This window comes from Prionailurus viverrinus, chromosome B3 (assembly GCF_022837055.1).
Source record: "Prionailurus viverrinus isolate Anna chromosome B3, UM_Priviv_1.0, whole genome shotgun sequence".
NCBI classification, from domain to species: domain Eukaryota; kingdom Metazoa; phylum Chordata; class Mammalia; order Carnivora; family Felidae; genus Prionailurus; species Prionailurus viverrinus.
This window is the reverse complement of record NC_062566.1, coordinates 121,312,205-121,325,780: the sequence shown is the minus strand read 5'-3', so window position 1 is coordinate 121,325,780 and position 13,576 is coordinate 121,312,205. Positions and strand designations below refer to the sequence as shown.

General features: G+C 35.5%; 1 protein-coding gene across 2 annotated transcripts in view; it reads left to right on the top strand.

Moving 5' to 3' along the window:
- GTF2A1 (general transcription factor IIA subunit 1) overlaps positions 1-13,576 on the top strand; it is a 44,042-nt gene that overhangs the window by 21,726 nt on the left and 8,740 nt on the right. For both annotated transcript variants that reach the window (XM_047864711.1, XM_047864713.1), the window contains exons 6-8: positions 531-664; positions 3,536-3,856; positions 9,632-9,721. In XM_047864711.1, coding sequence (XP_047720667.1) covers positions 531-664; positions 3,536-3,856; positions 9,632-9,721 — 545 coding nt within the window. The remainder of the gene's footprint in view (positions 1-530; positions 665-3,535; positions 3,857-9,631; positions 9,722-13,576) is intronic.

Below are 13,576 nucleotides of genomic sequence, written 5' to 3'. Positions count from 1 at the left end.
GAGGGATTCACTTCTGTGTGTATAAACCATGCATACAGTTAGGATTATGTGGCAATGATAATTGGTTCAGCAAGCTTTGATTGTTTTTAAGCATTTTGAAACTAAGTACCCTGGTGCTTTGGCTCAAGATAATAACAAACTGTTACACTTTCATGTCTTTAAGCTTTAAAAACAAAGAGCCCCTGAAAACATCTGATCTTGCTTACTGCTCTTTCATGACTCCTAACATGTTAGTAAAGATAATTTAAATTTCTAATCAATTCTCATAATCTGTTGTTAAAACTTTATTGGAAAAGAGTTTTATGAGGATAAGTAAGGAAAAGAAAACATTTTAAAACATTTATAAAACATGGAGAAAAGTGAAGAAGGTAAGTTTGCTGTGTATGGGTGACAACGCTTAATAAAATCGTTAGACTTCTTACTTGAGAATTAATAGGGCATTTTGGTGGTTTGACATTTACCATGAATTCATTTATTTTGAGATGGTTACTGCTAAAATGGTGACTTGTAATATATATGTTTTGCTTTAGGCCAGCTTCTTCAAGTAGTCAGAGCAGCCAATGGTGCCCAGTATATCTTCCAGCCTCAGCAGTCAGTGGTTCTACAACAACAAGTTATACCACAAATGCAGCCTGGTGGAGTACAAGCCCCTGTTATACAACAGGTAATAGAGTCATAAGTTATGATCACCATGGGGTTCTTTTTTCTTCTTCTGTTTGAATTCTCTGGGTGGTTCCCTTTCTCTTTCTCATGGCTTTGTCTATATGAATGCTTAGACTATTCTCTAATACTATACATCCTGTCATTCTAAATTACTCCTGTATACGTCACAGCTTAACTTACATTCAGTATGTTTAAGACTAAGTTGTCATTATCCTTGCTTATCTTTCATCATCCCTCCGAACATGTTTTTCAGTCAGTGGCACCACTCTCCAGCTTCCTAAGCCTCCCAAGTTATCTGGTATTCATTCAACAAATATTTACTGTGTGGCTGTGTATCAGGGTCTTTGCAAGGGACTAGAGATTTAAGAGTGAACAGGGCAGGCATGAATCTAGTTTCATGAAGCTTATACATTTTCTGGAAGTGGGTGTGGGATGTGGGATTCTCCCCCCTCCTTTACCTTTAATATGCAACATATGACAAATTCCTACCAATTCTTAATAGCTCCTTTTTTTCAGACTGCAGTTTTAACATGTTTGCAGTTCCTTAATATGTTTGAAACTAGTTTTCTTTTCTCAGACTCTCCTATCATTTCCTTAGTTCATGCTTTCTTAATTTCTCACTTAAAATACAATTATCGTCTCAGTACTATATATATATATACACACGCGCTATATACTATGTGTAAAATGTGAGCGGGGCACCTTGGTGGCTCAGTTGGTTAAGCGGCTGCCTTCGGCTCAGGTCATGATCTCGTGGTCTGTGAGTTTGAGCCCTGCATCAGGCCGTGTGCTAGCAGCTCAGAGCCTGGAGCCTGGTTTGGATTCTGTGCCCCACCCCTCCCCCAGTAGTGCTCTGTCTCTCTCTTTCTCAAAAATAAATAAATGTTAAAAAAAATTTTTTTTAAAAATGTGAAGGTGTGTGTATACACATATGTATATATATATATATAATTACACTATATACATATATATATACACACTTTAATACTATATGTTATCCTCCTAATTGATTTCCCTGACTCTAGTCTTGTGCCCTCCTAACCTGTTACTCTGTATTTGTAGTTATTTTTCTAAAATCCTTAAAATAATGATTTCCCCTTGCCTATTGGAAAAAGTCTAAACTCCTCAGCATGGTTCACAGGATCTTTGGGTTTTTTTGGATCTTGTTTTTTTGTTCTCTTCAGGTTTATTTCTTGCCATGCTTCTAGTTATCTGGTTCAGCTGCTGTTTAGATCAAAGTTAAATATTTGTATCTACTTGTGTGCCAGGTGTTAAACTCTTATACTATGAAGACAAAGAGGAAAGAGAAATGGTTATTTTCTTGAGGAACTTAGGTACTTTAAAAAAGAGACACATAAATACATAACGTTTGTATAATAGTATGAAGATAGAGGTAAGATCAGAGAAGCATTAATCCATCTGATATACAGCTTTCCAGATTTTCTCCTGCTATTACTTTTGGGTTTCACTTGATATTACTCTTCTACTTAGAATGTCCTTTGGCCTTCGTTCCAGCAACTCCCTCCACTCCCGCTGCCCCCCAGGCAAACCAACCAACTGATCAAATGGAAAAACCTGGCTAATCTTCCAAGCACAAATGAACTCAAGTATTAACCTATTAGGAAGGCTTCTCTGACCATACCTTGTCCCTCAAGCTGAATTTAATACTCTGTCCCGTGTTTTCATAACATCATATCATACTTCTGTTACACCTTCTGTCTTTTTTTTTCTTTAAAGTTTGTTTATTAGAGCGTGCAAGCAGGGGAGGGGCAGAGAGAGAGGGAGAGAGAATCCCAAGCAGGCTGTGCACTGTCAGCATGAAGCCCAGAGCTTGAACTCCGAAACCAAGAGTTGGACACTCACCCAACTTGAGCCACCCAGATGTCCTTAAGCCTTCTATCTTCTTGAGTTGTTTTATTGCTTTGCCTACGCACCATTAATCTGTAAACTTCTTAAGAGAAATATTGTTTTATTTTGCATTCCTTGAAACTAAAGGCAAGTAATTGCCATTCATTGTTTTTATTTATCACTAGGAAGTCTCTGCTTTTTATTTATTAGGAAGTATAATTATAAATATGTTTATTATAAAAGATATAATTAATATTTGTTGATATGTTCTTTTTGAGTTGTGGTTTACCTTAGAATTCCAGATGCTGAAAGGAACTTGAGAAATTGTCTGATCTGGTGTGGTTGCATGGTTAGAATCAGCTGGGGAGCTTTAAATGATTACATTTCTGCTCACACCAGTTAAATCAGAATAATAGGACTGGGGCCCAAGTACCAGTATTTTTTAAGTTACCAGGTGGTTGTAATTTGCAGCCAGGGTTGAGAACCATTGATCCTAGTATAACAGTGAAGTGACAAAAGCCAAGGGAGGTTAAGTGACATGCCTCTGCTACATCTCTATCTGGGATCTTAGACAAAACTAGGACCTAAGACTTCACATTTCCAGTGCGGTGTTCTCCACAGGGAGGCAGTGTAACATAATAATTAGAGCAAAGTCAGAAAGTCTAGCTTAAGATTTTGCCTTTTAGTGAGTGGCAGGTTGGTGAGTTACTATACCTATCCATACATCAAATAAATAAACTTATATGTAACTCTTAGTACAGAATCTGCCATGTACATATACATAGCAAGTGCTCAGTAAATGAAACCGTTATTTTCAGGAAATCTTTTTTCCTTCAGAAATTTGAATGGTAAAATGGAAGCAGATCAGTATACTAAACATTCCTTTTATGCCTTGGTAGTTTTAATGGTGTGAGATACGGTCATTTTTGGTGACTCTTCAGCTTTTAGGTCTGTCTATGTACCACATGAAACTGAGCTGCTTGGTCCTCTGACTAGTTTCTAATATGGGTTTCTTTTGCCTTAGGTACTGGCCCCTCTTCCTGGAGGGATTTCACCACAGACGGGTGTCATCATTCAGCCACAGCAAATCTTATTTACAGGAAATAAGACTCAAGTTATACCTACAACAGTGGCTGCACCAACACCGGCACAGGCACAGATAACTGCAGCTGGCCAACAGCAACCACAGGCCCAGCCTGCTCAGCCACAAGCTCCATTGGTGTTACAGGTTGATGGAACTGGGGATACGTCATCTGAAGAAGATGAAGATGAAGAAGAAGACTATGATGATGATGAGGAGGAAGACAAAGAGAAAGATGGAGCTGAGGATGGGCAGGTAGAAGAAGTAAGTTTGTAGTAAAAGACTTGAAACGAGAAACTATTAGTTTCTTTTACCCGGTGCCAAACTGATGAATTATATTCTATTTTTTCAGAGGCCGTTAGGGTATTATACAATACAGATTTTAATATAAAGTTAGATTTTTAACCTAGTAAGGGTTTTAAATTTTTCTGGTTGTATTTATCTTCATGAAGTATTGTTTCATATAGCTGACAATAAAAAAATGTGTATCAAATTGAGTTGTATTTATAAAGGGGGTGGAGACAGTGCACGTAATGCTAGTTTTCTGGCTTATGCATTCACGATATGGTTTAAACATACGACATTGGTAGAACAGATAAATATGGTTAATCTTTTGCTTCAGTAATTAGGAAGGTATGGCAACATTTGGGAAGAGAGGAAACTTGAGAAAAAAGCTGAATGTGACTTCCTTTTGGTCTGTATTACATATCAGTTCCTTACATCACTTTATCTACTCTTAGTGTCCATCATGAGTTAAGCAAAGTATTCTTTCTTAGTCTTTCTTAGTTATGTATTTCTAGAAGTGTATATCTTTGTTTATATATCTTTGTTTTCCTTAGTGTTCTTGCTTAGTTACTTGTGTTCAAGGTGACATTTGTCTTAACAGTTTTCGTTGTTACTGCTTTCTGCAACCTAAGATGTAAATCTGTTTATCCTAGTACAAATTCTTTAAATTATCTAATGTTTTTTTAAAAAATATTTAAGATAAAAACATCCTTACATCCACCTCTAGTTAAACATAATCCTATACTTTGTTCAAGTCCCCTGAGTGCCTCGCCCCAATCCCCATTCTCTTCCCTCTTCCTTCTGTCATCAGAGTAACCATGCTCATGAATTTTGTGTTTACCATCTGTATTTATATTCCTGAAGAGCATATTGTTTGATTGTGAATGCCTATGTATAACATAAATGGAGTAATTTCTGTATTCTTCTGCAGGTTGACTTTTTTTTCCCTCAAGGTGGTATTTCTGAGGTTCATCTAAGTTACTGCATATACCTAGAATTATTTTCACTGTTGAATATACCATAGCTTATTTATCCATATCTGATGTGATGGCTTGTGTCTACTTGTTTACTGTTATAAAATATTTTGGAGTGTGTCTTCTGAGGACACACGCATGACTTTCTTTTAAGTGTTATACCTAACCATTGAATTACTAGATTCTAAGGCATGCATATCTTCAACTTTACAATAAAATGCCAGATTGTACTAATGTCTTCACTGATACTTGATATTGTTAGGCTTCTTAATTTTTGGCAGTCTGATAGGTAGAAAGTGGTGTTTCTTTTTGGTTTTAATTTGCATTTCCTTGATTAATCATGATATTTATCATCTTTGATTCTTTCATGTTTTCTCAATTGACAATTAAATATTAAAAAGGACAGCTTTTCTTACCTCATTGGCTAAACCTTCCAGAACAATATTGATTAAAAATAACAGGCACCCTTATCTTGTTTTTGTTTTTTTTTTTTTTAAGTTTGTTTATTTATTTTGAGAGAGTACGTGCGTGCAAGCAGGGGAGGAGAAGAGAAAGACGGGGAGAGAGAATGCCGAGCTCCACTGAGTGTGGAGCCACGTAGGGTTCAATCTCAGGACCCTGGGATCATGACCTGAGGTGAAATAAAGAGCCACATCAAGAGACGCTCAGCCACTGAGCCACCCAGATGCCCCTTTCTTATCTTATTCTTTTTTTTTTTTTTTTTTTAATTTTTTTTTTCAACGTTTTTATTTATTTTTGGGACAGAGAGAGACAGAGCATGAATGGGGGAGGGGCAGAGAGAGAGGGAGACACAGAATCGGAAGCAGGCTCCAGGCTCCGAGCCATCAGCCCAGAGCCTGACGCGGGGCTCAAACTCCCGGACCGCGAGATCGTGACCTGGCTGAAGTCGGACGCTTAACCGACTGCACCACCCAGGCGCCCCACTTATCTTATTCTTAATCTTAAAGGGAACCCTTTCTATGATTCACTATTTAATATAATGTTTACTATAGATTTTTTATGGATATCTTTTCTCTGGTTAAGGAGGTTCTCTTTTATTCAAATTAACTAAGAGCTTTGCTTTATTTTTTATATCATAAATAAATATTGAATTTTATTAAACACTTTTTCTGCAACTATTAGATCATCATACAATTTCTTATCCTTAATCTGTTATTTATAACTAATTGCACTAATTGGTTTTCTACATGTAAACCAATTTTGTATTCCTGGGATAGCATGACTTGAGTATTGCCCTTTTTGTGAATTGCTGAATTACTTACACTTAGTTCAGGATTTTTGCATGTATATTCATGAAAAATACTGTCTGATTTTCTGTTCTCATGCTCTTTTTTACTAGGTTTTCAGGTTTATGATAGTCTTATAAAATGAATTCTGGCAAATATTCCATCTTCCTTGGACTTTTTTTTTTCTAAGATTATACTTAATTGTTCTGTGAATATTTGTTAAAGTATGCTGTTAAAAATATCTGATGCTAGTAATGTCTTTACTCTGTTCAAGTATCTTTCTTTTTGAGACTGAATAAGTCAACATTTTCTAGTATTACATATTTAAATGTTTAATTAGCATAAAGTTAATGATAATCTTTTTGGTGTCAGAATCATATGTAGTCATTTCCTTTTTTTTAATATTCTCATTTCTGATATTATTTGTGTCTTCTTGCCCTTCTTGTTCAGTTTTGCCAGAGGCATATTGATTTCATTGATGTTTTTTAAGAATCAACTTTTAGCTTTATTCTCATTAGTGTATTTTTTTCTATTTCATTAATTTTTGTTGTGACTAAACTGTTTTATTTGTAGAGAATATGGTCTGTGTGACGGGACTTGCTTTATGTGGTCACTATTTGCATATTCTTCTGTATATTTGAAAAGACTGTTTTCTGCAGTTGTTTTGTTGTCTTCTGTATGTACCATTAGAATTAGATTGTTAATCATTTTCTTTGGATAGTCTACTTACATATCTAAGGTAAGATATGTCTACCTTACTGAAATTTTTTGTGTGCTGACACCATCATTGATTACTGAGTGAGATATGTTCAGATCTCCTACTATGATGGTGGATTTGTTTTGTTTTCATTATGCTTTTTATAATTTGAACCTAAAAATGGATGTACATAAGCTTAAATATGTGTTTTCCAGTGAGTTGAACCATTTATGATTATATAGTTTCCTGTTTTATCTACAATTTTTTTCCCCATACAGTCTGTTTTGTGTGACATTAATAGAGCCATGTCAACTTTGTTCAGTTAGAATTTGCCTGCCTGGTATGGCTCTATTCATTCTTTTACTTCGACATTTTTTTGGATCCCTAAGTTTTAAGCGTGTCTTTTTTATGTGAAATACTGCTATGTATGCTGTCATGTTACAAAATTTTTATATGGGCCAAGACTATTCAGTAGGAAAGAATGGTCTTAATTCAACAAATGTAACAACCAAATATCCATCCGCATGCAAAACAGTGAAGTTGGACCCCTACCTCACACCATATACAAAATTAGCTCTTAATGGGTCAAAGACCTAAATGTAAGAGCTAAAACTATAAAACTCTTAGAGGAAAACAGGACAGAAGCCTCACAACACTGGTTTTGTTAATAGTTTCTTAGATGGGACACCAAAAGCACAGGGAATAAAAATAATAATAATAATAACATGGACTTAATAGATTAAAAACTTATGTGTGTCTAAGAACTATGTCCAAAAAGTGAAAAGACCATCTACAAAATAGGGGAAAATATTTGCAAATCACATACCTGATTAGAGCTTAATATCCAGAATAGAGAACTTTTAAAATTCTACAACAAACAATTCTATTCCAAAATGAGCAAAGGACTTAAATAGACATTTCTCCAAGGAGGATATACAGATACCCGACAAGCCTGTGAAAAAATGTTCAATATTACTGTTTATTACAGAAATGCAAATCTCAAAACCACAAAGAGATACCACTTGATGTTTACCGGGATGGCTGTAATCACAAAAGAAAAAAGGGAGACAGATGTGGGACACGCCTGGGTGGCTCAGATGGTTAAGTGTCCGACTCTTAATTTGGCTGAGGTCATGATCTGACAGTTGTGAGATCGAGCCCCGTCTCAGGCTCCACACTGAGCCTGTTTGGGATTCTCTGCCTCTCTCTCTCTCTCTGTCTCTGTCTCTGTCTCTGTCTCTCCCTCCCCCCCCCCCCCCCCCCCCCCGCTCCCATGCACTCTCAAAAAAAAAAAAAACAAAACAAAAAAAAACGCTAATAAGAGAGAGACCAGATACTGTTGGGGATGTGGAGAAATTGGAATTCTTGTGCATCGCTGATGGAGATGCAAAATGGTGTAGCTGCTGTGGAATATGGTTTGGGGGTTCCTCAAATGTTAAGCGTGAAAATATCATATGACCCAGCAATTCTTCTAAGTATATGTATAGGAAAATTGAAAATAGGTATTCAAACAGACGCTTGTGTGTGAATGTTCAAAACTGTTTACAAAATCCAAAAAAATGTAAATAACCCAAATGTCTATCAGTTGGTGGAGGGACAAATTAAAATGTGGTTTATCCATACAACGAAGTATTATTTAGCCAGAAAAAGGAACAAAGTACTGGCTTATGCTACAGCATGGATGAACCTCACACATTATAAGTTAAAGAAACCACACCACAGGTTATATGTGTATATTGTATGTTTCCATTTATATGAAATATCTACAGGTAAATATATAGTGACAGAAAGCAGTAAGTCGGGGGCTGGGAAGAGGTGGGAATGGGGAGTGACTGCTTAATGGTAAAGGTGATGAAATTATTCTGGAATTAAATAGTGGTGATAATTGCACACATTGTGAATGTACTAAGTATGATTGGTTGTACACTTTAAAATGGTTAAAGTGGTGAATTTTATGTGAATTTTACCTCAATAAATTGCTTTTACATTTACATTGGTGATATCTATTTTAAATGAAAGAATACATATACATACACATATATGTGAGATACAGGCCTAGTTATAGACATAGACTTAATACCACCTTATTTTCCTTTCCACTTTTATTTTGTCCTGTCTTCTCTTTCTCTGTTAATTAAAAATCTGGGTTATATCTTTTATCCTCTCAAATAACTGAGGTCAAATTTAATATCTTTGGTCATTTTATACACTAGTTAGATCTTGGTCTTTAATTCTTTTGGGGACTGAGATCCTTTCCCACCCTTCCGCAGGTCCCCTTTTCATTTGAATGCCTTAGGTAATTATACTGCAAGCCTCCACCATTACCATCAGAATGGTAGACCTGCTAATATTATAAACAGTCTTAGTCCTCAGTGTTGTATACACAAGCCAGACTCCTAGCCTGTTTTAGAGCCCCTTTTTCCTCCAACTTCACCATTTTTTTCCCCTTTTACTCTGCTACTTCTGGTGGTACATAATGCCATTATCTCATTAAACCTTTGTATTTTCTTAGGTCCCCTTCTAGGCATTTAAACAGTTATTGAAGAGAATAATCGTGTGCTATTCTGAAAGAATGAAGGAAATAAAATCTCTTTTCAGACTTTAAAGTTATGTAGCTTAACTACTTTAATTTTTGGTTTCTTGCTGGCATTTCAGTAACCTTGGCAAAGTCTTAACCATAGCTGATTAACAATATGTTTGTGGTGTATATGTGTGTGTGTGTATGCTTCTATCTGACCCTTCATTCTCGAAGAACATCAAAGTCATTGTGTATTAGAAGGGGCTTTTTCTAGTAACACGTGAAGTATAAATAAATCCTGTTCTTTCTTATTTGTAGGAGCCCCTCAACAGTGAAGATGATGTGAGTGATGAGGAAGGACAGGAACTCTTTGATACAGAAAATGTTGTTGTATGCCAATATGATAAGGTAAGGATTTTATCAGATTACTGACATTTTTTTTGTTATGATTTCTTCCCTAAATATCTGTTCTACCTTGTTCAAACATTTGGGCAGCTAATTGATGCCTCTTATATTCAGTATAAACAGTGAATGAAAACATTGTTATAGTTGATTATTTTAATAAAATGAGAAATTATTTATGTAGCTGTACATTTGAAAAATGTTATAGTAAAATCATGAGGAGAGGTAGGCGTTTTCCAATTTACTCTGTCTTCCACTTGTTAACAAAGTAAAACAGAGCCATTTGAGGTTGTCCTTTAACATTAATAATCTAGGGGAATAACCCCATTTTCCCTTTACTTCAACTACTTTAAAAGGCTTTAATTGAATTCTGTCACTTTTTTTTTTATTACTAAGGACAGAACTAAGGCAATAAGCAGGACTGATAACAAATAGATGTGTTTTTACCAAAAATCATTTAAAAAATTACTCAGCTTTGCTTTATTTTGGTAGCACTAGGTATTTTTAAACTAGGTGTGTGAGAATTGGTTATTGAATCTTTGTTTTCCTAGTTCTCCAGAAGGATGCTACCATCCAAGTATCTTTGTTGTAGTTATAGGCATTATTGTTGAGATTTTGTTACTTGCTGAAACATTTAATTTGGAATAAAATTGTTTGCTGATTATAATCATTAAATTTATAATAAATCTACAAAGTATATTGCACTTATAATTTAATTTCAGCAGTGGTCTTTACAAAATGATGAAAACCCTAACCGAACCAATTGGGTTTTTGTTTGTAAGCACCACTCATTCATGAAACAAATACTTACTAAGTATCTACATGTGCCAGGCACTGGAGCTGCAATCATGATTATGCAAAATTTGTACTCTGCATGAATTTCCTTAACAAATGATGAAGAGCTAAATTTGTGTTGCTTCTATAGAAATGAATTTCCTAAGTAGCCATGCTTATTGCAAAGAGAACTGTAGGGAAATGTCAAAACAATGAATCTTAACATTTTGTAATGAAAAGGTAAAGTCAAACCAGTTAACTTATCAGAGAGATTACGGAATAAAATCCGTGAGGCCATTGATACCGAATTACCAGAGCATCCACTCTTGTACTGTGTGACTTTTGGATAAGCTTCTTAAAACCTTATGTTATAATAAATGTAATTTCTTGTTACATTTATGTAGAGGAAGAGTATTAAGGTTAAAATAGATACCAATAAACCTTTGTTGTCAGAAAATGTGAAAAGGAACCTCATACAACTAAATTATCCAGAACACAATTTCTTTTTTTTTTTTTTTTTTTTTTTAATGTGTATTTATTTTTGAGAAAGAGCTTTCAAGCATGCAAGCAGGGGAAGGGCAGAGAGAGAGGGAGATAGACAATCCCAAGCAGGTTCTGTGCTGTTGGCACAGAGCCTGACGTGGGGATCGAACTCATGAAACATGCATGAGATTATGACCTGAGCTGAAATCAAGAGTCAGACGCTTAACTGATGGAGCCACCCAAGCACCCCCAGAACACAATTTCACGATGACAAGAGGTCAGATTTATTGGGCTAGGGAGGCCTTTACCCTAGCTAGATTGAAGAATATACTTCCCAGTATTTTCATATTATAAGAATGGTTGTATTCTCCTTTGTTATAAATTTTGCATATATTTGAAATGTTCGAATTGGTTTGATTTGCTTCTAAAAACATTTTGATGTTTTAAACAGAAACTCAAAATAGCTTTAAATAGTATATTGAATGATAAACAATTGTAAAGTTTACAGAGATCTAATTTGTAGAATCAAATGAGTTCTGGAGGGCTGGGCTTGATGTTTTAGTCAATGATAAAGAACGCTGGTGTTCTATGAATTTGTTAAAATAGGGTTGGATATAGTTTGAGCAACTTGTATTTTAGGATTTTATATTTGAAGCCTAAACTTTAGAATTTCAATAATGAGTCAGTTTTAGAATACATTATCTTATTTATAGAAAGAATAATGAAGTCAATGTTGCCAATCAAAACCATAGTTAAACCTAATAATGAGGCAGAATTCTCTCTTATTATGAATAAAGACTGATGGCATTAGGTGTTGAGGCTTCAGCTTTATTGGTAATTTTACTTAATATGCTTGAAGTGTTGAGTATATAGACTATTATTTGATCCTGAAACTTTTCTACATTTGCTTTTTGCATGTTGTCTTAGAGCAGAATGCCATCCATTTCTTTACTTGTCTGGGGAATTTCTTTTTCTGGGCTACTCATCACTTTCTTGTTTATATAATCCCATTGTCTTTCAGGTTGCAGTCACTTGCTTCATGCTGGAAATAAATTTGTATACCCATTTTTGGATAGCTACTACTTTCTCTGTAGGAGTGGTAAAGAAAAGAGGAAACAGAGGCCTTTTCATTCAACAAACAGAGTGTCTATGATGTACCAGGAAACTGTGCTAGGAGGTTGACATACTCTAGTGAACAAAATAAAACAGTTCCTGCCATTAGGAAGTTTAGTCAAGGGAAACAGATGCTAAAACTTAATAATAAATTATTATGGTATGTTAGAAGCTGATAATTGGTATGGATAATTGGTAGGAAAGGGACAGGTTACAGTTTTTAAAAGGTTAGTCTTATTAGATCTTTTGAAAAATAACATTTGAACAAGACTTGAAGAGAGCTGGGGTGCCTGGGTGGCTCAGTTGGTTGTGTCTCTTGATTTTGGCTCAGGTCATGATTTTCAAGGTAATGGGCTCGAGCCCCACTGAGTGGAGAGCCAGCTTGAGATTTTCTCTCTCTCTCTCTCTCTCTCTCTCTCTCTCTCTCTCCCTCTCTCCCCCTCTGCCCATCCCCTGCTCACACTCCCTTTTGCAAAATAAATAAACTTAAAAAACAAACCAAAAAAAAACCTCTTGAAGAGAGTTAGCCTTGTCATTATCTGGTAACAGAGCCTGCCTGTTGTGTGTGAGGGGTGGCACAGGGGCCAGACCAGAATTGTTGGACTGGGGATGCAGGGGAGGGGATATAGTAGTAGATTAAATCAGAGGTAAGTGGGGGCAGGTGGTGTGGAACTTCGCAAGGATGTGGGTTCTTGTGTGTGAATTGGGAAGTTACTGGAAGGTTTCAAATAGATGTAGTTATCACTTACATTTTAATTCTAAAAGGATTACTTTGCTTTCTTTATTGAGAGTAGATTGTGTAGAGGAAGCAGAGGTGAAACAAGGAGACTAACAGGATGTTGTAATCCAAGTGAGAGACAATGGTGAGTCAGGCTTGGGGGATAGTGTTGGAAATGGTGAGAAGCAGCTGAATCTTGGATATGTCTTGAAGGCAGAATCAGCAAGATTTTCTCTTCCTGGCTATGTGGTAGAAAAGAAAAAGAGGAATCAAGAATGATTCCAACATTTTTTGATGAGGACCCAGAAAGAAGAATGGAGATGCCATCAGCTCAGAAGGGAAAGGCTGAAGATGGAGCAGGTTTGGGAGAAGAGAGTGATTGATTTGGGATTTAAGTTTGGTGTGTCTTTTGGAATTCAAATCATCCATCTTAAGATGTGAGGTTTAACATCTTATCTACATAGTGTATTTTTCAACCAGAGCTATAAGACCACTTAATGCAAGAGTTTCTGCCCAGTCCACAGTTTTAATTTTATGTTGCTCTATTTTCTTGTACTAAGTCAGAAAAATTTGGTAAATATTAAATGTGTATATAGTTTAACTCAGTGATCTAGGGGAAAAGTATGACAGTTTTCAAATACATGAAGGGTGTATATATATATATATATATAATATATATATATAAAATATGTATAAATATATATATAAAATATATATAAATATATATATATATATATATGTGTGTGTGTGTGTGTGTGTGTGTGTGTATTTTG